Source organism: Sinohyriopsis cumingii, chromosome 1 (assembly GCF_028554795.1).
Source record: "Sinohyriopsis cumingii isolate HCF-2022 chromosome 1, ASM2855479v2, whole genome shotgun sequence".
NCBI classification, from domain to species: Eukaryota; Metazoa; Mollusca; class Bivalvia; order Unionida; family Unionidae; genus Sinohyriopsis; species Sinohyriopsis cumingii.
The window spans coordinates 10473992-10500666 of NC_142961.1; the positions used below are offsets into that span (position 1 = coordinate 10473992).

The window sequence follows — 26675 nt, forward strand, 5'->3', positions numbered from 1 at the left end:
GTGATATTTTAAAGGGACTTTTGCTAACAACAACAAGTGAATATTTATATATTCCACTGCATCAAGTGCATGAAATCACTCTTCCAAAGTCAGTATTTACTGGTAACATTAAAATTGTGAGGTATAGACTTTTAAAACAAACTGTATCCACCATTTATGAAAATGAAGATTCTGTCTGCCGTGTTATGAGAGCACTTTAACTTCAACAATGTTGTTGATCAAAGAGAATCTCCTGGATTATTGGAAAATGCAACTTGACAGACATAACTATGATGTTTCCTTTTTGCCCAATTAAAGTCTCTGTCACAAGTTCGTCACATTACATGGTGCATAGTTCTTGGACTCCTGGAAACTGTTCATAGGTATGGACGTGTTCACTGCATTGTCAGCTCTTGTATCAACCTGGAGGTTGCTGTCACTACCCTGCCAAGTAAATCAGGTATTGAGTCACACTGCAAACATGGATCATGATCTGTCATCCCATAATGTACTGGTGGATGGTGGTATATGCTGTTTGCTCTACTGATTATTCCTACCAACGGCATGGACCGAAACCTGCCAACGCATTATGCGATGACAGAGGCGAGTCCGTGTAGCTTGCAGTTGGATTCAACTTACAGGAAGTATCGATAGTAAGTGGAATAGATACTATGCAGTTTTGTTTGGCAACACTTCTGAGAATTATAAAACATCTATGAATGAAGAATTTAAACATTTATTTGTATGTTTAACCCAAGATATATAATTTACATTAAAAGTATGACTTTTAAACAAGGCTAGTTGTGTAAAATGTCTTTGTATTATCTCAAGATTTATAAAGTAATGAATTTAAAATGAAGAATGTGTAGGAAATTATTTAATAAAGTGTTGCTAAATTATTATGCATATAATAATAATAATAATAATAATAATAATAATAATAATAATTATTATTATTATTATTATTATTATTATTATTATTATTATTATTATTATTATTACATAATAAACTGGAAGAATATTAAACATCAAAACTCTTTCTCCATATACAACTAATGACAAAAGACCCAACCCAGAAATGTGTTAATGTGACACAGATGTATCTGCCAGTATGATACAAGTAAAAAGAAAATATTAAAGTCAAGCTGGGGTCATAACTCTATGAAATTTTGTCTGAAAATGATGAACACACAAACTTTACCTCGGTCATCCAACTGAAAACCCAATACAAAATTTGGTTTTATTCCATGAAGTTCTTAAAAAGTTACTTAGTGGAAATTAAGTTAATGACATGATGTGATGGGCTGACATAAGTATTATTACAGTATATGCCCCTTCAAGATATAAGGTTAGATTATAAAATAAGTCCAAGTCAAAATCAGATCCACACCATTTTCATTCAGGAAGAAATATACATTATAAGAAATCTTCTTGTGAAGCTTGGGCTAACAGACGGACAGATGGGCAACAGAGAATAGATCATCCCATAAACCCGTCTGCTCAATGACCAGATAATAAAAAGAAACTGACCTCAAGGATATCCACAAAACACAGGACACTCCATTTTCTAAACAAACAATGTTCAAAATGAGATAAAAGAAATTATTTTGTCTGACTTGGAAGCAACTTTAGAAGCAATATTAAACATAAAATATAAACATCTTTGGATCCACCATATATCACGCTCTGCGATTCAAAGATCAACAATAATGTTTAAATGGGATTCCTTGCAAAATATTTTAACTGGATATCATAATTAGTCTTAAGTTACGAGGAGTAGCAATAAAAACATTTTCAAAATGGCTGCCATGGTGGCCATATCTGATGTCAGGTCTTTTAATTTAGGACCAACTAGACACCATAAGAAATATTTTAGTGAAGACCCAATGTTGATATAACTATCCATTCTGGTGGAGTAGCAATAACAAGATTTTCAAGATGGCCACTCTCTTGCAGAAAAATGGAAATATTGCTGTCCCACACATAGGGTGGCATTTACCAGCATTTGTATTTTGTAACCCAAGCATGCAAACCAAAGCAGTCTTACACATAGGGTAGTATTTGCCAGCAGTTGTATTTTGTTATCCATGTTTACAAATGAAAGCGGTTTCATAAAAGGGTAGCATCTGTATTTTGTAATCCATGTTTACAAACGAAAGCAGTCTCACACATAGGGTGGCATTTTCCAGCATTTATATTTTGTAACCCCAAAAGCAAAGCAGTAATATAATTGCCAAACATGGACTAAATGCAAAGCAAAGCAGTAATATAATTGCCAAACACAGACTAAATGCAAAGCAAAGCAGTAATATAATTGCCAAACACAGACTAAATGCAAAGCAAAGCAGTAATATAATTGCCAAACACAGACTAAATGCAAAGCAAAGCAGTAATATAATTGCCAAACACAGACTAAATGCAAAGCAAAGCAGTAATATAATTGCCAAACACGGACTAAATGCAAAGCAAAGCAGTAATATAATTGCCAAACACAGACTAAATGAAAAGCAAAGCTGTAATATAATTGCCAAACATGGACTAAATGCAAAGCAAAGCTGTAATATAATTGCCAAACACAGACTAAATGCAAAGCAAAGCAGTAATATAATTGCCAAACACTGTGGACTAAATGCAAAGCAAAGCAGTAATATAACTGCCAAACACTGTGAACTAAATGCAAAGCAAAGCAGTAATATAATTACCAAACACTGTGGACTAAATGCATTCAGTTGAGTAAAGCTGCTGTGATTTTTAAAAAAAATTAATCAAGCTGTTCAAGGTGAACATTCCACAAAACTTTAGTTATATTAATACAAGCTGCCCTACGAGTTGGACTGCATAACTGTCACTTTTCAAATGACAAAAAGAGATATGCAACAGCTGTGGAGAAATGTACAAGACTGATCCTAACCAATATTCCACTTACATCCGAAGACATATTTCAGTCATGGAGAAATGTAGAAGACTGAGAATAACTAATATTCAACTGACATAGGGAGACATTCATCAGCAGCGGAGACATGTACAAGTGTACAAGACTGAGACCAATAATCCACTGACATCATGAGATATAAATCAGCAGTGGAGACATGTACAAATGTACAAGACTGAGACCAATAATCCATTTACATCATAAGACATTCATCAGCAGTGGAGATATGTACAAGTGTACAAGACTGAGACCAATAATCCACTGACATCATGAGATATAAATCAGCAGTGGAGATATGTACAAGTGTACAAGACTGAGACCAATAATCCATTGACATCATGAGACATTCATCAGCAGTGGAGACATGTACAAATGTACAAGACTGAGACCAATAATCCACTGACATCATGAGATATAAATCAGCAGTGGAGACATGTACAAATGTACAAGACTGAGACCAATAATCCATTGACATCATGAGACATTCATCAGCAGTGGAGATGTGTACAAGTGTACAAGACTGAGACCAATAATCCATTGACATCATGAGACATTCATCAGCAGTGGAGACATGTACAAATGTACAAGACTGAGACCAATAATCCATTGACATCATGAGATATATATCAGCAGTGGAGAAATGTACCCGATTGAGATAACTAATATTCCACTGACATCAGGAGTGATGATGATATGTACAAGACTGGGACTAATCAATACTTTAAGTGATATCTATTTGTCAGAGCCCTCAAAAATAAAATAAAAACTATCCTTTGTCATGATTCAACTGTGGATGATGAAGACTATCCTTATGGTTATTATTCATACCTCCTCTGAAGACTGTTCATCACTAAATGTACACTCCCTGCAGCCCTTCCAACTAATTAAACAGGTTCTGCTTTTGGAGGATTCATTTCCAATGCTGAAATCATACACTTTTGTCCTGGTAGGGCTGGGACTCTCCCTTGGAGCTGAGGAAGGCCTTATTTCTAAATTTCCTACAAAATTTTAAAAAAAGAAGAACATGAAACATTGTGGTCACGGGAATTATCTACAGAGTTACATCCCCTTGTCATTTTCAGCTCCAATTCTTTCTACCACCCTGCTACTGCTATTATTGATAGCTATAAATTTAGATATGTTGCAGTTCCTCAGTGAAATTTTGGAAAGGCACATATATTGGTGTCTATGCTTTGTAAGCTTTAAATTAATCATATACTTCCCTCAGTAATTCATGCAAAACAGGGTTAAACATGATAGACCACAGCATAGGCAATGACACAAATTACTGAGGTACTTTTGAAAAATTAAGAAAGGGATGAACATCAGCAGTGAGAAGTGAATGAATTAGGGGTCAGGTGAGGTGGGGGCCTTAGAAAGTTGAATAATCAGTTTATAATTGCATTGGGAATAACTTTTATTTAATGCTGTCTAATTTTCTGTATAAATAGTCTCTATTTTCAACAAAAATGTTCTTTAAAATATTGTAAACATCAATATATAGTAACACGATAACATAAATGACAAACTACTAGACACAAAGACCCTAAACATTCAGATGCTACAATTCTCGTGAACTGCATTCGCCACCATAGGCACAGATAAAATGAATAAGATGTTGTTCGTCCAGAAACGACATGACGAGTGCTTAGGGCCTTTATTAGGTGCCTGGTGCTCAACGTTCTTGTCCCCTTCATATGCCTTGTATACTGATCGATCACTCACTTACTCACTCATATGCTTACTCATGAAAAACATACTCCTGGATCACAAAACGATAACCTGTTTTACTTGTCTTTTATCCTTTAGTTTAATAAGGACATTTTTTTCTCACTCTTGTAACCTTTTTAACTTATGAAAAAAAAGGGATACACAAGTTGAGAGTGAGAGTATGGGCATTATTAATAAACATGTTAAAGAAAATAATGACAATAGTAACAAGATTTTACTGTGTCAATCTAACTTTTGATAAAAAGAGACGAATACACTAGTCTCTCATTTCTCTTTAATATTAGGCAGGCTGATGCTGTTATTCTTTAACACTTTTAAGTACTTACCAGTACCTTAGTTGTACAATTTAGTCTGAAAAATTGAGATACACAGGTACATTAGTGGACTGCATCATGCTGACAATTCTCCACTCTGTACGAGGATGTATTCACTTCAAACTGACAGTGGATTTTCAGGAGCATAAAGCTCCATGACAGCAATGCACAATAGTAATTGCTGTAATTATATGTAGCAAGGATAGAATAAAAAATAAACTATTGGTCTGGTAAACCTTTGTATACAGCAATAAACTGAATAATCCCCAAAGAAAACCAGAGATTGTTTCAAAATGTTGGTTTAATGCAATTAATCTATTGTAGTTTACAAATAATCTGCATGCAAAATTTGTCCTGATGTTTTACTCAAAGCTAACATGTTTTATGAAAGCAGGACCAAACCTTCACAAGGTAGGTTATTTCCCCCTCTTGTACCTGAAACATTGTTTTGGAGAACTGTCTCTTGGATTATCTGAGTTTCAGACAGCGTTCCTTGCAGGAGAAGAGAATCTGACCTTGGACCTCTTGCATGTCCATTTCTGGTGGTGGCCAGTCTATTGTTACGTGATGGACTATCCACATCATTGTTGTTGTTGCCACTGGAGGCATCTGGATTAAATTTCTTTTTCTTTAATAAGTGTGCAAAGCCTCGTTTAATAGATGTTTTCACTCCTGATTTCTTTGGTTCAGTTTCTTGGCAGGACTTTGAGAACTTGCTCAGAGAATTCTGTGGAAGAAAAATTAACAATTTAAAAAAAAAGATAAAATTTTAATAAAATGTTCTACTTTGTGATCTTTTTATGTAGCAGTTTTTGGCAATATTTTCTTTTAACAACTGAGAACCTCTAAGAGCTATCTGACAAAATGTAAAAGAAGTCTTTTGTACATCTATCACATCTTGTCATTTTTTTCTAATTTTAAAATCACTGAATTGTACTGGAATATCTGAGTTGGTCATGTTTATCCATCTGTCTGTCCACTGAAGCATGATTATGCCATTATGCCTCAATGGTCTTAAACTAATTGACAGAAAATGGTGAAAACAGACAAGTTTTGTAAAATTCAATAAATCATTATTTACTGCCCTAGAATACAAAGTGAAAATTTACAAACAACTTAAGTATTGTGAATTAAATTCCAAATAGTCCTATAAGTTCTATCATTAGTCCAATGAACATTTTAGATTATAAAACATGCATTTTCCAAATCTAAAGATGGTTCTCTTTCAAGACTCTCCAAAACATCTAAGCCAGAAAAGATGATCGTGTACAAAACCATAAAATGTATCACACGAAACAAGTTTGATTTTATTCCTATAAATTGGCATGTAAAGTCATTTCAATGTACAAAATAAAAATTATAACTTTATTTTGCTGACCTGCATTATGTTGCTAAGTGGGAACAACATAATGAACATAAATTAGTTTTGTTTCCTTTTAAACCTTTAATTCTAAAGAATTATATAGCAATATATATTTGCACATTATAGAAAGTAAAAATTTCCTATTACAGTAAAAAAAAACAAAAGCAAATAATTAGAATCTTGTCTTGTAATGAAGAGAGTTTAATCTGGAATTTATCTGTGCCAATAAAATACATCATTTAAAAAACATTTTCAAAGAGTTGATTTAAATTTTGACAAAAGACCTTTAAAATTATATCCTGTTGTATAAACAAGGACTGAATTTTCTGTAAAATCAACTTGTCTTCTTACAATTTGCTAAACCAATCCCCAAACTTGTATTGATACAGGGGCTTGAATCGTTTCTTAATATATAATGCAAGGGATGACAATTTCTCATTTAGACAATTTGGACTACTAATTTGGTTTAAAACAAAAAGCAGTCCATTTTCTAATCCAGGTATCCTTGAAAATATTCCCACCCCATTTTTCAAATTTGGACATTTAGGTTGAGGTGTGGGGTCATTACAATTGCATATAGAAAATTTGGAATTTGCAACCACCATGTGGAAGCAACGCGTGGTAGTCGCTTACCAGCGGGCCTACAATACTTAAACTTATAATATACTGACTTATTTATACCTGCACGATAGGAAAATGATTTATCTTCTCTGAAATGGCAAGTATTATAATTGTTATGTCTTTAATTCACTGATAGACTAGATGAAACTACGGCATTGATGAAACCTGACCTGGTACTTGCCATTTGCATTACCAGTCACTTCACAAATCGCAAATGATGTCATCCAAAGTCCATTAGTCACATGATGTCAACAACAAACTCCATTTTAATGTTGTTGTGGAGATATTTAATTATATCAAATAAAAGTCAGATACTTTTTTGTAAAAACGAGGAATCTGGCCAGTCTGATTTATCAAGCTGAGGGCACATGTCAACATGGTAGTCATGAGTTAAAACAAAACCCCAGAAGTTGTTCTTGGAATATATAAATATGGAAAGTTTTGTGTTCTTTTGTTTTTGTATTTTTATTACATCCAGCATACGACTTTCATTTCATATTTTTGTTTAATTTTTGCTCTGCAACATTTGAAACTGTGGGTTAGATTTGTGTACTCACGCGATTAGCAATGCAAATTGCTAGTACCGGGTCACATTTCATGAACACCGTAGTTTTATCTTGTCTTTCAGCAATTAATGACATAATGAATTTAAAACTCGCAATTTCTGAGAATTAAATAATTTTCATATCCATTTCATGCAAGTATCACTCGATCTAGCAACGTTTAAAGTTTGCTAGGCCATCCGGTATGCAGCTATGCTTAGCCACCACAATGTTTGCCTCTTGTGATGCAAGCATGGTTTTCTTACCTTCCACGTAAGGAAAGATATGGACATCGAACTGAATTTGAAAATAAAAGTCTACTAAATGAATCTACTCCATTGAGCATTTGGATTCACTCAGCATATATGTTTATTGCAAGCACCCAAATGACCCATACTACACCCTTCAAATATTCTGGTTAGAACTCGGTAAATTTAACTCACGATCAGTTTAGTTATGACTCAATTACGTGATTGTTTTGGGCATGAAGTGGTGATGGAAAATTCCCGGACTTTTCCCCGACTCTCATTAATATTTGCAAAATTTCAGGACTTTTCACGGTCAGGAAAAAAATTATAATTTCCCCTGACTTTTCCTGATCTCCCAGTAGCATGGGAACCCTGTATTTAAAAACTTCAAGGCAAAACATAAGAAAAACTACAGGACAATGAGATTATGTAATGCTCTACATGACAAAAAGTGTCATAACTTGTCCAAAAATTGTGGAAGTTAAACAACTTGTTGAAATGCAATCTTCAAGTGATGACCATAATATTTACCATGGCAATCAATCAAAACATTAGGGACTGGTTGGGGTAATGTGACTGGATGATGGACAGATGGAAAGCCATGATAATTACTATATATTCCTGTTTCAGGCAGGGCATAATAAAGTAAATCAGTGTCAATAAAACTCTGCCACTTTTGATGCAATTAAAGGACAAGTGTCAAGTCAAACAGGTCCAATAAATGTCTAAAATTTTGCCAGAAAATGGTGAATATTACAACTTGACAAATTCCTTTTAATTGAGCCTTGTGTCTAATTTGGCTTTCATCCATGCAGTCCTAAAGTTATTGATTAAAAATGAAATTTTTGATGGATGGAATGGTGTATGATGGGGATGGATGCACATAATTAACACTACATGTTCTGCTATTAATATGGCATAGTGTGTGCATTTGGGGGAATGTACAAACATTTACAAATGATGCAGTTTACAAAATTCATGTCCTTGAGTTTCAAACATTACTCTTGTAGAAAAACAAAAACAAAAATTGTCCTGATCTTTGACTCTGAATTTTATTTTTGTATAAAATTTCCAATTTTGGAGTTTTTTCCCCAGTATAAAGAAAATTATACCAGAACACATGCATTTTGTAAGCACTAATTTTTTTCATGCTCCATTTTACACAAAATATTAAAGAATTCTAATGCACATACAATTTTAAAGTAATATTTTATTTTCTGACAAGTTTTGCAGAAACCATGCAACAGAAATTTAAAAATTATACATCAGCTCAGCAAAGAGAGAAGTATCCAAATTTCATTCTGCATCCGATATAGCTGCCACAGTGTTATACATACCCATACCCATCATGCAACAGAAACTACACACTGATCATACACAATGAGAGTTTTATTTCTTTGGCACTCATTTGAAAACAAGTAGATGACATGAGCAATATTATAATGATAATATATATAAAATAGAACTGGACTCCAGCACACAAAGAAATGTCACAATATTTCTATATTCACTAATAAAATTTTTCAGTCTGTGTACTGAAATGGACAAAGTAGCCTGGATTATCAAATGAGGAACCTGCCTGAAGCAGGATAAATCCACATACTTGCAAAAACAGTGCTGTCAAGTAATAAAATGTCTGCCATTTTTTGTGTGGCTAAGTTCACAATTCTGAATTAAACTAAAAATGGAATTCATTGGCTATATATAAAAAAAATACAATATGACAGTGCAAATGAAAATCTAAATGCTGCTATAATACCAGAATGCATGTACAATGCAGTAACCTTTAAAGATGAAGTAGGTTCCAACATTATGCAAAAGAAAACCCCACTGAATTTTGCTTTAAATGAACAAAACATTTGCAATGAGAAGAATCCTATTTTACATTAAACAAGCAGCCCAAGCACACATTCCACTAACCAGTTTATGTCGTATTATAAAAACACAACCTAGGCAAACTATCTCTTCCAAATTTTATATAATGTCGATTTCACTCGTTTTATTATAGTCTCATAATTAAAGTACTTTTGCTCATAATCAAGTCATCCAAGATCTTTTAAAGTTAAGTTTACTAATGAAGCTTTCATTTTTTTGCCTACAAAATTACATAGTTTTCAAAACCAAAAGAAATTAAAATTTGAAGGTTGATTTTTTTTTCTTAAGGTCATGGGTTTAAATACCACAGATTTTAAATGTTTGTATGTCTGTATGTTTGTATGTCTGTATGTCTGTATGTTCAAATCCAATAAATAAATTTAACAAATATTGACATCACTTGATAAAAAAAACTTAACAAATATTGACATCACTTGATAAATAAATTTAACAAATATTGACATCACTTGAAAAATAAACTTAACAAATACTGACATCACTTGATAAATAAATTGAAAAAATATTGACATCACTGATTAAATAAACTTAACAAATATTGACATCACTTGATAAATCAAATCCTAGCAATCTGGTCTGGCAATATTTTTTAGTTCAGTGATTGAAATAAACTTGTAAATTAAAATCTTGTATCATTTTATTGAAGTTAATCATTTTTACACTTTAAATAGAAACCAAATAATCTCTTAAGAAAACCAGAATACATGAATCTTCTTTTAACAAAATCACCATCATGAAGTATTGTCTTGTTTACTGATCCAGAAATTTTTATTTTGGATTCGAATAACCTCATATACTGTTGATTACTACCTGTCAAAAAATACAAATAAAGGAAATAAATAGCAACACCTGAATGACTGGTAATATTCATTTGCATCTGAATATCAAGCTGATGAATACTGTAAAATGAAAAATGAGTTTTAAAAAAGACCTGTAAAATGAACTATCTGATTTCCTTCAAATGTTTCTTTCTCTAAGCATTTCTCTGCATGGAAACATCTTGCGATATTAGATGATTACAATAACAACATGAACATACAAATCTCATGAATACCTGAAAGACAGCTTAAATTTTTATACAGCATAGTGGAAAGGCAACAGATGGAAACTATTTTGCATACCTGTCATTTCCAATCACATTATTTTTCCATATCCTCAAATGTATGTCCTTGAAACATTTTGCATAATATGCCATAAAATCTTTTAAAATATTGTTCCCCCTGATGTATCAGATAATCCAATGAAGTGAATGAAGGATTACGTTCACTTCAATATAAAAACCAAGTTGTCAAAGTCTCTAAAATATTCTTTGCAGCAAGAATTTGAAACACCATCTTTTGCCTAGGTAATCATCAAATATGAATTCTATCAAAGAATAATATTATAATTGCTGAATATATACATTCCCAATTAAAATGTCTTGTGATATAATAATGAAAGGTATGCAAGGAATGGAAGTAAGGGACTAGCACATCTGAATTTGGTTGTCTCAAAAAAAATAAAACATTGCAGCATAACAGATTCTTCCTATGATAGTGGAAAGTAGTCTTTCAAAAATCATTAAAACTTTTAAAAATATCACAAAGTTTGTAGCCACTAAAACTGTATCTCTAAAATTTAAACAAATAGAAATGCTGTTAACAAGTTTAGGATCATAGATTTTCTATGCAATGGACGGGATTGGTTTGGTGTTTTATGGCACAGTTACACAAATAGATAATTTAATGCTGAGACAGTTGAAGAAATGTACCAATTATTGCCCACAGACTCACTAAAGTATCCTGCCTTGACTGAGCTGATGTTGGGATACAAACCTGCAACTTTCAGTCTGGCATGCCATCACCATCTAGACCCATGGCTGTATCAGCCATGAATAACACTTATTGCATCCTTTTGTATCCCTTAAGAAAATCATTATTTATTCTCAGATTTTCTGCTGGAGATCTGCTTAAACAGAATAAGAACCACAAAATGGTCTAAATAGTAAATAAAATGTCAACTGAGATCAGTCTCTTAATTTTCAAGTATGATTTTAAAGCCAACATCTGTGATTCAGCTGGTCCATAAATGACCACCTGCACTACGATTTCCAATCATTTCTTTCAACTATTTTTAGAAATACAACATATCATGAAATGATAATTTTTGGTATGTTCTATGCTAGTATCAAACACATAGTCTTGATACATGTGAACTTATAACTAATGCACTGTTTTTTTAATGCAAAATGTAGAAAAATAAAATAAATATACGGAGAACTTAAAAACTTTAAATGGATGATAACTTGTTAAATGTTGGAGTTTTACCTTTGGGGACTTTTTTTAAACCTTTTATTTCAAAAAAATTATATTTTTACATGGTACAGGATCCGAACAATCCAATATCACAAAAAATGTGTGGGCTGGTCTATGTATTCCAAGGGCCTTTACAACGAAGAGTATTTAAAAAAAGCTCCACCAAAGACTGAATAAAATAACTGCCCTACCACTAACTGCAAATGAAGTAACTGCTCTGCCACCAAACATAAATGAATAACTGCCCTACCAACAACTGAAAATGAAACAACTGCCCTACCACCAATTATAAATGAAACAATTGCCCTAAACCAACTGCATATGAAACAACTGCCCTACCACCAATTATAAATGAAACAATTGCCCTAAACCTACTGCAAATGAAATAACTGCCCTACCACCAAATGTAAATGAAATAACTGCCCTACAACTAACTGTAAAAGAAAAAACAACTGCTTTACCCACAATTGTAAATGAAATGATTGCCCTACAACCAAACGCAAATGACATAACTGCCATGCCACTAACTGTAATGAAATAACTACATTACCACTAACTGTAATGAAATAACTACATTACCACTAACTGTAATGAAATAACTACATTACCACTAACTGTAATGAAATAACTACATTACCACTAACTGCAATGAAATAACTACATTACCACTAACTGTAATGAAATAACTACATTACCACTAACTGTAATGAAATAACTACATTACCACTAACTGTAATGAAATAACTACATTACCACTAACTGCAATGAAATAACTACATTACCACTACATTACCACTAACTGTAATGAAATAACTACATTACCACTAACTGTAATGAAATAACTACATTACCACTAACTGTAAATCAGATATTATTCTACCAATAACTGAAATAAAACTGCGAATGGTAGGAGGTAGTAGCCTACTGCCGAGCTCAGTAGCATCATGGTCATGCATGATACACTAAAGTGGGTGATATTATAGAAAGGTAGACAGATGTAGCTCTACAATGATACAAAATAATCTGGAATATCTAGTTACACTACAAAATACAAATAAAAAAAACCTCATTTTTTGGACCCGACTTTTTTAAACCCAAAATTCGTCTGTGGTCGGAATCTGATTTTGTGTCCGGATTTTAGACTTTTTGGTCTCAGATCTAAGGCAAACCGGTATGAACTGCAGACAGATGAGCCTTTGCAAAAAGTAGGATAAGATGGGCATTTGGAACAAAGAGTGGTCTCCATATAAAAATTATGGCTCTGTTTAGCAACAAAAACAAAAACAACTTTTACCCTTCTGCTCATGTGCGAGTCAAATAGCCAATGAAAAGCGATGTTTCTAATACAACTAGGCAGTGTGTAATTGAAAGATGACCGGGGATTTGGTGTTTTCGAGTCTATTTAGAAATAGCTTTCAAAATGTGTTTCCTACTCGATTTTCAGACCAAAATGACAAAAAGCTCCAGGGGTTAATGTGTTAAGAAGAGTACAGTGAATGGTACAGTATGTTCCCACTCTATATTTAATAGTTTGCTTCATAGGAACTAGTAGGGCATGGTTGACTCTGGAGATTACTGGTTGGTCTTGATGACTTTGATCAAGGTTTGAAGGCTTGAAGTAACTATGACAAAACAAGATTTACCATGACTACAACCTCTGACCTTGAGAGGACATAGCATGTAGGTTTCTTTATTACTGTAAACACATGACAGCCACAAAGCTTGGTCCAGTAACTAACTATTCTGCAAAACCCATTTTCCTTGAGCTGCAATGACCCTGTCATTTGACCTTTTGATCCAAAAATCAACAGACTTCTTCCTTGCACAAAGTGCAATTTATTCCCAAAATTTGGTCCAGGTTTATTTTACACAACTAATGTTTTTATGTAGAAACCATTTTCCTTCTTTCAGTCACTGTGATTTTGACCTTTGACTCCAGAATCTACAGGTATTTCACCTTACCTGAAATGCAAGCTATCCACAAAGTTATGTCATGGTAAATGCTGCAGAACTTAAGTTATTGTGAATAAAAGGAGAAGTTAATGGACAGAGATACAGACAGAACGGAAGGCATGTAAAATTTCATTTAATTTACACAGGTTGAAGATCATATACTCCACTTATCAAATACCCAGAGAAAGCCGTATAATTGGTCAGTTAATTCTTTTCAGTGTGACACAATTATTCAGATCATATCAGTGTTCTGTAATAGAAAACTCGAGTGACAATTTTATGGCTCTTCAAACTGCTAGATATTTCCAAAGGTATTGTATACTTTTTTCAACTTTATTTTCTTCTTGGGCTGTTATTGTGATTATTAATATATGCTGACAAGGAAATTTGTCTAAAAAAAATGCTGTCTGCAAAATTCCAGCAGGCACATTCAAAGTATCATAGGAAAACTGCCAACATGAAACAAAATTTATTGCAATCACAGGTGTATAACCTTTCTTTTTGAAAATTTCAATTCATGAATTTTGTTTAAAAACATTTGCCCATTGGTTATTTTTTTAAACACTGAATTCCAAAAGACTACATACATATTAATAATGTGGCCTTAAGTGAGCCAGAAACAGGAAATACAAACTGCTAGTCCCTTAAAGGAAGAAATGAGAATGGTTATGGTGTGTTACCTTAAATGGAGTACAATTAAGCCCTCAGGTGATGCTAAATAATAGAAGATAATAAACAGGATGGAATGTGAGGGATACACATCACTGCTGGTTGCATGAACATAACTGAGTAGACCTGTACATTTAAGTGATGTCATTTGTACATGTGCTAAATCAATACAAGTGTAGTGAGTATGCTTTTGGTTGTAATTACTCATGTACAAGTCAGGTCTAACTGTAAATATAGACACTGACCTGCCATTGCATAATGTGCCAGTAGGTGGGGGTCTATGCTGTTTCTTCTACTGATGACTCCTAAAAAACTGCATGCACCCAGATGAACTGGTGCATTATGCAACAACAGGTCTGGATCTATACAGTTGGTAGTTGGATAAGGCTTGCATGTGAATATATATGGTAACCAAATGACAAGGACAGAAATTATGGATAATCTTTAATGTAATGACGGGTGCAATGACAGACAAAATGACAGGTACAATGACAGACAGAAATTTTATTGACCATTTCATTATCTTCTGTCAATTATCTAACCTTTTCAGCTGTTTATTTTCTAAATAATATTTTCTACATGTTATTCTACGAAAGTTCTGTTTTAAATTGCCCAATACCTATAAACCTAAAAAATGAAATACAAGTATTTACTCCACCAGTTGCAACGATAACACTGGATCAGCAAGAGGCATAGATGTATCTCTGTATGTCTCTAATCAGTTATTGCCCTTTAAGTCTGACCAGAAGTTATTGCCCTTTAAGTCTGACCAATAGTTATTGCCCTTTAAGTCTGACCAATAGTTGCTGCCCATGCTGATGGATGACATTAATATGTATTACTGATTTTACTTCTAGGTAAAATTCTAATATTCTGAAACTACAAATAAGTTTAGCATTTACCCTGTACAATACCAAAGATAAATATTTATATACAGAAGGAGATGCATGGCTCCCAAGTTTAATCACACCTGTACAAGGAGATGCATGGCTACCAAGTTTAATCACACCTGTACAAGGAGATGCATGGCTCCCAAGTTTAATCATACCTGTAAAACTCATGAACCTGCTTACCATGCAAAAGTACGTGTGAATTCCTTTTTTTTCCTGATAAAAGGGGCAAATTATAGGCTGCTTGAAAACATCATGATCTAAATTTGGCAAGTGGAAGCTTGATATATATTGATCATTTTATCATTAAAAAAGTCAGTCTGTGCATGAAAATTTGTTATTGTCATCTTGAAATTTGCACATTTTAATAAGAAAGTACCAAAAATATCATCTCTATAAATAACAATATATAATGATATGTCAATCAATCAAATGTTGGCAAATGCCTACTGGCCACAACACATTAAGAAATAAAAACCAATAAAAGATATATTGTGACATTCAGTCTCTGTTTTCATTTTTATTTTTAAATTCAGCTTCAATGTTTTCTTCATAAATGTCATAATCCGTCATCCATTCAAACATAAAAAGAATAAAATGACTATTACAATGATGCCTGTGATCCCTTCCATAAAACCTAAATAAGGCTTACTCAGTATTTAAGCATGGCCTAGTGGTTAGAGCGTCCGTATCAGAAGCAGGAGATCGTGGGTTTGAACCTGGCTGAGTCATACCAGAGACTTACAAAAATGGTACTAACAGCTGCCTCGCTTGGCACTCAGCATTAAGAGGTTAGTGTTAGGACTGTCGGCCTGGTGTCAGGATAAAGTGACTGGGTGGGACATTATGCTACGTGTCAGCGGCATGATGCCCCAGTGCTAGACATCACTATAAACTGCCACACTGCAGACATCGTAGTGATATGACTGAAAAATTATTAAAGCTACGTTAAAAATCCTAATCACACTCACACACTCAGTATTTAAGCTGGCTTTAATTGGACACTTCTTGAGTACTTAAAGATCCTCCAATATTATTACACAAGCTAAAACAGAATCTTCCAGACAATTACTATGCACAAGATATGCCATCATTAACATAACATACAGGTGTAGGTCAGCCTAATTTCTTGCTAAAATCATGCTCCATAAACAATATTAATAATAATAATAATAATAATATCAATAATAATAATAATAATAATAATAATAATAATAATAATAATATTGCTTCATTTATAGAGGGTGACTTATTAGTCAAAGAATATTCTCCCTCGAGGCCTTCTTACGGAGAGTATAACAATGCACATTATAAGAAGATAGCAATACTTATTGTTTATTTTAACTTTTTTATTATTAAAATACTAAATTCCATTATCTTTTTAGAAACACATACATGCTCATGATATCTCTTCTTAAATACTCTAATATTTTTGGCAGATTTTACATGTAGTGGAAGCTTGTTCCACAGAACTGTACCAGAGTATTGGATGCTCTTTTTAAATTGTTCTGTTCTTGGGCTTGGTGATAGAAGGTTTCCATGTGATATTGATCTCAACTGGTATTGTGTTGAAAAAGGCCTGAATAAGTCCTGAAGATACTCTGGTGCAGTTCCATGTAGACATTTATATAAAAGAACTGCCTTGTGAAAATCTATCCTGTCATATATTGTGAACCATTTGAGTTCAGTAAATAATGCTTTTGAGGGATGATTAATAGATGCATCTCAAATTAAGCGTGCTGCTCATTTCTGCAGTTTATAAATCGTGTATGCTCAGTTTCCCCATATGTTTGAACAATAATTCATTGTTGGAAGAATATATGACTTGCAGTATAGATTTCAAGTTTCCATAGGTAAATATTTCTTGATTCTGCTGTGTAGGGCAATTCTGGATGACAGTGTGTTACACAGCTTATCACTATGGTCATTCCATAATAAATTATTATCTATGGTCACACCTATAAGCTTTTCATGTTTGACATTTTCTATTGGATGATTATTTATTGCAAGAGATAGTTCTGGGTTCCCTAACTTGTGTAGCTTTTGTGATGTCCCCAAATTCATACAGTTTGTTTTACCTTCATTAATTACCATCCTATTTTGTTGTGCCAAGTTTTGGACTCTAATAAGGTCTGAGTTTAATCTCATTTGGATAACTTCAGCATCAGAACTAGATGTATACAAGGTTGCATCATCTGCAAACAAATCTGTATTTGTGTATTCATTATTTAATGGTAGATCGTTGATATAGATAAGAGGAGAGGAGAGGGCCCACAACTGAGCCTTGAGGGACTCCTGAATGAATTGTGCGAGTTTGAGAGCTAATATTGCCAATGCTTACTTGCTGAGACCTTTGGTTTATGTATGATTTAGATCAGTTTAAAGAAGGACTGTTGAGCCTGTAACAGTTCAACTTTTGCAGCAGAATTTCATGATCAGCAAGATCAAAGGCTTTCTTGAAGTCAAGGAAAACAATAAACAATGATTTTACTGATCAGTAGATTAGTCTTCAAAGTTTTACAGTAATACATTTGAGTGGAACTTGCAAGACCAAATAAAATGTATGTATTTTGGTCTTTTCTTCCTTTTCAATTGATTTCTCCCTCCCCCTTCAGTCAATGGATCATGATAGTGCAGGTGCAATTGTTGTGTTAATTAGTACAAATGACAACTGCATACAGTCAATGCACTTTGCAATTGATGAAGAATCATATGGTGACATTTAAAATCACAATGTTTAGAAATTATCCAAAACAAACATAATGATGGATCTGAAGCTGGCAGTTTAAGCATGTAATTCTAGTCATAAGCATGTAGTTCTAGTCATAAACATGTAATTCTAGTCTAGTCATAAACATATAATTCTAGTCATAAGCATGTAATTCTAGTCATAAACATGTAATTCTAGTCTAGTCATAAATGTAATTCTAGTCATAAAAATGTAATTCTAGTCATAAACATGTAATTCTAGTCTAGTCATAAACATGTAATTCTAGTCTAGTCATAAAAATGTAATTCTAGTCATAAAAATGTAATTCTAGTCATAAAAATGTAATTCTAGTCATAAAAAATGTAATTCTAGTCATAAACATGTAGTGCTAGTCATTAACATGTATTTCTAATCATAAAAATGTAATTCAAGTCATAAACATGTAATTCTAGTCATAAAAATGTAATTCTAGTCATAAACATGTAATTCTAGTCATAAACATGTAGTGCTAGTCATTAACATGTATTTCTAGTCATAAAAAATGTAATTCTAGTCATAAACAATGTAATTCTAGTCATAAAAAATGTAATTCTAGTCATAGAAATGTAATTCTAGTCATAAACATGTAATTCTAGTCATAAAAATGTAATTCTAGTCATAAACATGTAGTGCTAGTCATACACATGTAGTGCTAGTCATAAAAAATGTAATTCTAGTCATAAAAATTTAATTCTAGTCATAGAAATGTAATTCTGGTCATAAACATGTAATTCTAGTCATAGAAATGTAATTCTGGTCATAAACATGTAATTCTAGTCATAAAAATGTAATTCTAGCCATAAAAATGTAATTCTAGTCATAAACATGTAATTCTAGTCATAAAAATGTAATTCTAGTCATAAAAATGTAATTCTAGTCATAAAAAATGTAATTCTAGTCATAAAAATGTAATTCTAGTCATAGAAATGTAATTCTAGTCATAAAAATGTAATTCTAGCCATAAAAATGTAATTCTAGTCATAAACATGTAATTCTAGTCATAAACATGTAATTCTAGTCATAAAAAATGTAATTCTAAAGTTTTAGTTCTTTTGTATTTCCTTATGATGAAATCAAATGTAATTCCAGTCATAAAGGTTTAGTTCTTTTGTATTTCTTTAAGATGAAATCAAGTGTAATTCCAGTCATAAAGTTTTAGTTCTTTTGTATTTCCTTAAGGCGAATAAAAATGCAAACATTTAAGTCCATTATACAAACACATGTGTAGGACCATCATTACAAATGTAATTACCCCCTCCCTTTCCCCTAACTGTAAATTGTTTTAAGATCACATCTTGGGCTGATTAAGCCATTACTTTCCCATACCAGAACTGATCAAAATAATTTTCTAAAAGTGACATGTAAACTAGTGTCAAGATCTTGGACTTGGTTCCTGGTGATTTATTCATAAGATATGTCTTCTTGGTGAATAGGATTACTTTCTTGAATGCAAACTTCCTTCATGGCATTCTGGGTTAATAGGATTACTTTCTGGAATGCAAATGTCTTTCAAGTCATTCTGGGTTAATAGGATTACTTTCTTGAATGCAAATGTCTTTCAAGACAGTCTGGGTGAATAGGGTTACTTTCTGGAATGCAAATGTCTTTCAAGACAGTCTGGGTGAATAGGATTACTTTCTTGAATGCAAACTTCCTTCATGGCATTCTGGGTTAATAGGATTACTTTCTGGAATGCAAATGTCTTTCAAGACAGTCTGGGTTAATAGGATTACTTTCTGGAATGCAAATGTCTTTCAAGACAGTCTGGGTGAATAGGGTTACTTTCTGGAATGCAAACTTCTTTCAAGACAGTCTGGGAGAATAGGGTTACTTTCTGGAATGCAAATGTCTTTCAAGACAGTCTGGGTGAATAGGATTACTTTCTTGAATACAAACTTCCTTCATGGCATTCTGAGTAATAGGATTACTTTCTGGAATGCAAATGTCTTCCAAGTCATTCTGGGTTAATAGGGTTACTTTCTGGAATGCAAACTTCTTCCAAGTCATTCTGGGTTAATAGGATTACTTTCTTGAATGCAAACTTCCTTCATGGCATTCTGAGTAATACGATTACTTTCTGGAATGCAAATGTCTTTCAAATCATTCTGGGTGAATAGGGTTACTTTCTGGAATGCAAACTTCTTTCAAGTCATTCTGGGTTAATAGGGTTACTTTCTTGAATGCAAACTTCCTTCATGGCATTCTGAGTAATAGGATTACTTTCTGGAATGCAAATGTCTTTCAAGTCATTCTGGGTGAATAGGGTTACTTTCTGGAATGCAAACTTCTTTCAAGTCATTCTGGGTTAATAGGATTACTTTCTGGAATGCAAACTTCTTCCAAGTCATTCTGGGTTAATAGGATTACTTTCTGGAATGCAAACTTCTTCCAAGTCATTCTGGCTTAATAGGGTTACTTTCTGGAATGCAAACTTCTTTCAAGTCATTCTGGGTTAATAGGATTACTTTCTGGAATGCAAACTTCTTCCAAGTCATTCTGGGTTAATAGGGTTACTTTCTGGAATGCAAACTTCATTCAGGTCATTCTGGGCTAATAAGAATACCTTCTCAAACCCAAACTTCCTTTCAAAACATGGCCTGACAAAGAATGTTCTTTTTTATGATTTTATCTACAGTAAAAGCAAGGTTAGTATATTATGGACATCCAAGAGACCACAAAATTGTGTCATTTAAGGACAGATGTTCTTTATATAGAGGTTGAAAATATGAAATTAGAAAAGGGACCCAAACATTTTGTTGTCTATGAAATGTTTTCCTGTATACATATTTACAAGTCATTGAACACTTAGTTTCAGTAGGTTATGTTTCTTCTTCCTTCCTATACCTTGTAAATGAAGGCTTCACTGGAGATTAGCTCATAAATTACCTTTTATAGTCCTTTAAAGTCAAATCCAATTGCAAACTGCATCAACCCATACCTGATAACACAGTTTTTATTTACAAATATAAGAAATGAAAGAATGTTATGCAATACTTAAAAATGATGCAAGAACTGCAAGCAAGGAACAGAATGGAACTGGAAAGTAAGTGGTATTAGAAATGGGCATTGGATATAATATGCTTCAAAAATTACTAATTCAAATGGTGATCACAAATCTTATTAAAACAATTGTTTCAAGGTTTTCAAAATTTTTCTATATATTTGATGATTGAACAGCATCATTTATCAAGCATTGAAAAACCTATGTGCCAGGATGCTTCTAATTGCAACTGATCAAATCCTGTTCAGCAGGTGCTTGAGAAAAAGTGATTGGATTTTTATGCTAATTTTGTAATTGTAGCCAGATCATCATCACTTGTATAAAAATTTAAAGCCCTTCAAGCCAGGATGCTTTCAACTGAATTTTTGCAAATTATATTGGCTCCATTTTAAAAAGGTTGTCTAAAGGGTAGTAAAAGTGGTGACATTTGTTGGCAGAGTGGCATATTTTAAAAAATCTCAGTGTCAATCATGTAAAGATGCTTTCTGTCATACTGGGTCAAATTCTGTTAAGTGCTTTTCAAAAAGAAGCTGCTTAAAGATTTTCATTTTTTAGTCCTAAAGACCTGGATGACATCATTGGTATAAATCTAAAATCCCAAGGATGCTTGCTGTCAGATAAAATTGTAAAATTCTCCTGAGCAGTTTTTGAGAGGACCATACCATTATGGCCTTAGGGCCTGACAAACTGTAAATAGATGAGAAATAGACATCTTGACTTATGCTTGTTAACTATTGCTCATGTTTTTGTTAAGTGTCTAAAATGCTCAGTTTATTAAGTCATGGGGAAGATAAGCATTACAATGAATTATTCTGAACTAGACTGCATCCCCTTGTCTGGTGAATGAAAATGATAAATTAAGAAAAAAAAGATTATGTCTTAAACATTCTCTCACTTGAAACTTTTTGGAACTTGCTTGATCACTTGGCAAGTCTGAAGTCATCTTGCTCTTGTCTTGGAGCTGGCAAACCTTGCTTCCTTTCATACTGAGGTCACTTGAATCCTGCTCATCTACAAAACAAGAAAACAGAATTTCTTTATAAAATAATCAAGGTCAAATATAAAGACTTGAAGCTACCTGAGCAAGGACGTTTAGGTTCATCCATCAACCATGGAAAAATCAATATTCAAAATATCAAGACATGAAGCCATATAAGCAAGATGTCTTTAAGAACATCTATCAATCATAGAAATAACCTCACCCTTCCTGTACCTGTTGAATAAATATCACATCAATGATTTATTTGTGTAAATACAAGAAGCTGCTGGAAAGATGCCAAAATGCATGCAAGAACTGATGCGACTCCTCAATTTTAATCCTGATTTACAACTATAAATTGATCTGTAATGAACCCTACCTATCTTACCCATCTGCCTTCCAAATAAGAACTCTCATTATTAAGGAATCTATCAAAATGATTCAAATAACTAAATAAAGTATCATGACTGATAATATTGCTGTATACCTTGTAAAACATCACTAAGCAAGCAGTGCAACTTTAAATACAACATATTCCTCTGCTAATAGCTGACAAATATGATAGCAATACATGAACAGAAACTGACAAATCAAATATGATAATGATATATGTATATAAACTGATGAATATATCAATACATGTATAGAAACAGAAGATATAGCCTTTTTATACCACTCTCTGCAATTTACACCCCACCCCAAAAAACCCAACTATTCATTATGTGACCTTGACTGCCATTGCTTGGATTCATCATTCCCAAGGGTGTAGGGTTTACCATGTACACTGATGAAACTAATACACAGCCACTCAAGTTGCACACAGACCTCAACCTTCTAACATCCATAATGGAAGTGATATTTATATCCATGGGGTAAACACCTTTACAGTTTTCCAATGCCAATTCACCCTTGGCAATCACAGATGGTATTGCCTGAATCTCAAACTTCAACACTTTACAAATTATTAACAACCACAAAAAACCCAAATTGGGCTTCATTATTTAGGATATTCCCCATGATGCATTTTGAGCAAAATCCGATGATGATCAACTGATGAAAGTGGGAGATAAAAAAAAGGCTGAATCCAGCTGGCCTGATATTATGATCAATATATCTCACCTGCTGAATTCCTTGAAGAGGAAAAAAAAATTGTTTACCTTTGTCCACAGGATGTATTTTGGCTTTGCTTGTCAGAGCAGATTTCTCAGAATCTAGTAGGTGCACCTCACTGCCACCTTCGCTTCCTGAACTGAATACACAATCACCCGTCTTTCTGCCAAGCCTGTGACACAAAGTATAGAATGCAAAATCAGGTATATGTAAACACAGTCATCACTACCAAGGTAGCTACACTGAAAAGCTAAAGGTTTTGTCCTTAAACTCATATTTTAAAATATCTTGCTCCATTGTCTAGGACAATGACAATATGACATACAATTTGACATAAAATACAGACTATTTTAAGTCCCAATATCAAAAGTAAGTCCTGCTATCAGAAATTCTTCCAAAAGAAATCTTAATTGTGTTTAAAAGATGAGAATTTCCTCAATTTTCACAAATTCTGTATTCTTTAATGTTTAGAACTAAGACTCCTTGTATATTTCAATAGTTTACTGGTACATTTCAATTATTTATCTATCTCTACCCCAAGTACAACCAAATACACATGATACCTCTGGAAGTCTTCTGAGAGATTTGCTCATTTCAAGGAGTCTTATTCAATTCCTAACTCACTTCTTGAACATTTCTGGTTCTACTCACCTTTTAAGCTGAATTTCTGTGTGATACAAGGAATCAAACCGATTATCTGGGTCCATATTTACCTGGACCCATATTAATCAAACTCCCCAAAAATGAGTGCATGCTCGAATTCAAATTTGGATTAAGTGGATTCCATCATAAAGCACTCCCTCACAATAAGACCTTTCATTATCACATGAATGTATTATCATGGATCCATTGTATCAAGTGGTAGCAAGTACTTCCTTATCAGGAGGTCTCAACAGAAGTCAGTAAAATCTTTCATAATCTATAACCAATTTCTGGACTTTGCCCCTAAAGCCTAAAGCTGAATTTTGTTCATCCTTTAGCATTTTTTAGAAGTGATCACCAACATTCTGCGAATGAATTTGTAACTTCTAACTTACATGTATTCCCAGTTCCTTACAATGAATCTGCCACTGCCTGACGAACATTAATTTATGACAGGATTCACTTTAACAAATTTGTTGAAGACTTTCGACTAAGCTGAATGATCATCAAGTAGTCTAAAAGTTCAAGAATGCCAGCATGCTAACACCTTAATTATCCAAGGCAAAATAAACTGAATAAAATTTCATGATTTAATCTCCTCAAGTGATGCTCTTATGGCATGAAAGTGTCACAAAAAGTGCAGCAACTAGGAAGAATGATTTTTTAAAAACAATATAAAATCTGAGTGCTGTGAACATTATATTATAATACACCCATTGTACATTATATTATACACCCACTGTACATTATATTATATTATATTATACACCCACTGTACGTTATATTATACACCCATTGTACATTGTATTATACACCCATAGTACATTATAATATACACCCATTGTACATTATATTATACACCCATTGTACATTATATTATACACCCATTGTACATTATATTATGCACCCACTGTACATTATATTATATTATATTATACACCCACTGTATGTTATATTATACACCCATTGTACATTGCATTATACACCCACTGTACATTATATTATACACCCATTGTACATTATATTATGCACCCACTGTACATTATATTATATTATATTATACACCCACTGTACGTTATATTATACACCCACTGTACATTATATTATATTATATTATACACCCATTGTACATTGCATTATACACCCATTGTACATTATATTATACACCCATTGTACATTATATTATACACCCATTGTACATTATAATATACACCCATTGTACATTATATTATACACCCATTGTACATTATATTATGCACCCACTGTACATTATATTATATTATATTATACACCCACTGTACGTTATATTATACACCCATTGTACATTGCATTATACACCCACTGTACATTATATTATACACCCATTGTACATTATATTATGCACCCACTGTACATTATATTATATCATATTATACACCCACTGTACATTATATTATATTATATTATATTATACACCCATTGTACATTGCATTATACACCCATTGTACATTATATTATACACCCATTGTACATTATATTATGCACCCACTGTACATTATATTATATTATACACCCATTGTACATTATATTATACACCCATTGTACATTATATTATACACCCACTGTACATTATATTATGCACCCACTGTACATTATATTATATTATATTATACACCCACTGTACGTTATATTATACACCCATTGTACATTATAATATACACCCATTCTACATTATATTATACACCCATTGTACATTATATTATACACCCATTGTACATTATATTATACACCCACTGTACATTATATTATACACCCATTGTACATTATATTATATTATATTATACACCCACTGTACGTTATATTATACACCCATTGTACATTATAATATACACCCATTGTACATTATATTATACACCCATTGTACATTATATTATACACCCATTGTACATTATATTATATTATACACCCATTGTACATTATATTATACACCCATTGTACATTATATTATACACCCACTGTACGTTATATTATACACCCACTGTACGTTATATTATACACCCATTGTACATTATATTATACACCCACTGTACGTTATATTATACACCCACTGTACGTTATATTATACACCCATTGTACATTATAATATACACCCATTCTACATTATATTATACACCCTTTGTACATTTAATAGTCTTCTATGTACATGTATGCAACTCAACCTTTTCTGTATAAACATTTCTTCTTTCAGTCAGCCTCAAAACTGATAGCCTAGGGTGCTCCAAGAGCATGCCATCAACAAATATTGGTAACAGTACATGGTGGAGAATTCAAGCTATTTTATGAAAGCCATTTTTCTTCTTTCAATCATAGTGACCTTGACTTTTTGACCCCATAATTGATTCACTTCTCCCTGACCCCATGTGCAAGTCATCCACAAAGTCTGGTAACTGTAGATAGTGGACACATCAAGTTCTTGTGTAGAAGAATCAAACTAGTGAAAGACAGATGAACAATATCTTAAAATGTTCCACCGTAAGGTGGGTGTATATGAAGGCTTTACTTGTAAACATGAATCCCCTAAACAACTGAAGCACATTTGGAATAGCCAACAATGTACAAAATGATTAATGGAAAGGCAATGTGAGCCAAGCAACTTATAGTGAGACATACCATGACAGCTAAACAAGGCTAGTCAACAGGATTTGAACCTAGTACCCACTACATGGTTGTGAGTCTAAGCTAACAAAAGAGTCATCATGTGGAAAGAGGTAATATTATTGCAACTA

The 26675-nt window shown here is 33.0% G+C and overlaps 1 protein-coding gene across 1 annotated transcript in view; it reads right to left on the bottom strand.

Moving 5' to 3' along the window:
* Positions 1-303: 303 nt before the first annotated feature.
* The window catches only part of LOC149806408 (uncharacterized), a 764942-nt gene continuing 738570 nt past the window's right edge, over positions 304-26675 (bottom strand). The window contains exons 14-19 of the mRNA XM_089970933.1: positions 23920-23981; positions 23316-23440; positions 22075-22190; positions 5392-5683; positions 3740-3909; positions 304-423 (exon numbers count right to left, since the gene is read on the bottom strand). Coding sequence (XP_089827059.1) covers positions 304-423; positions 3740-3909; positions 5392-5683; positions 22075-22190; positions 23316-23440; positions 23920-23981 — 885 coding nt within the window. The remainder of the gene's footprint in view (positions 424-3739; positions 3910-5391; positions 5684-22074; positions 22191-23315; positions 23441-23919; positions 23982-26675) is intronic.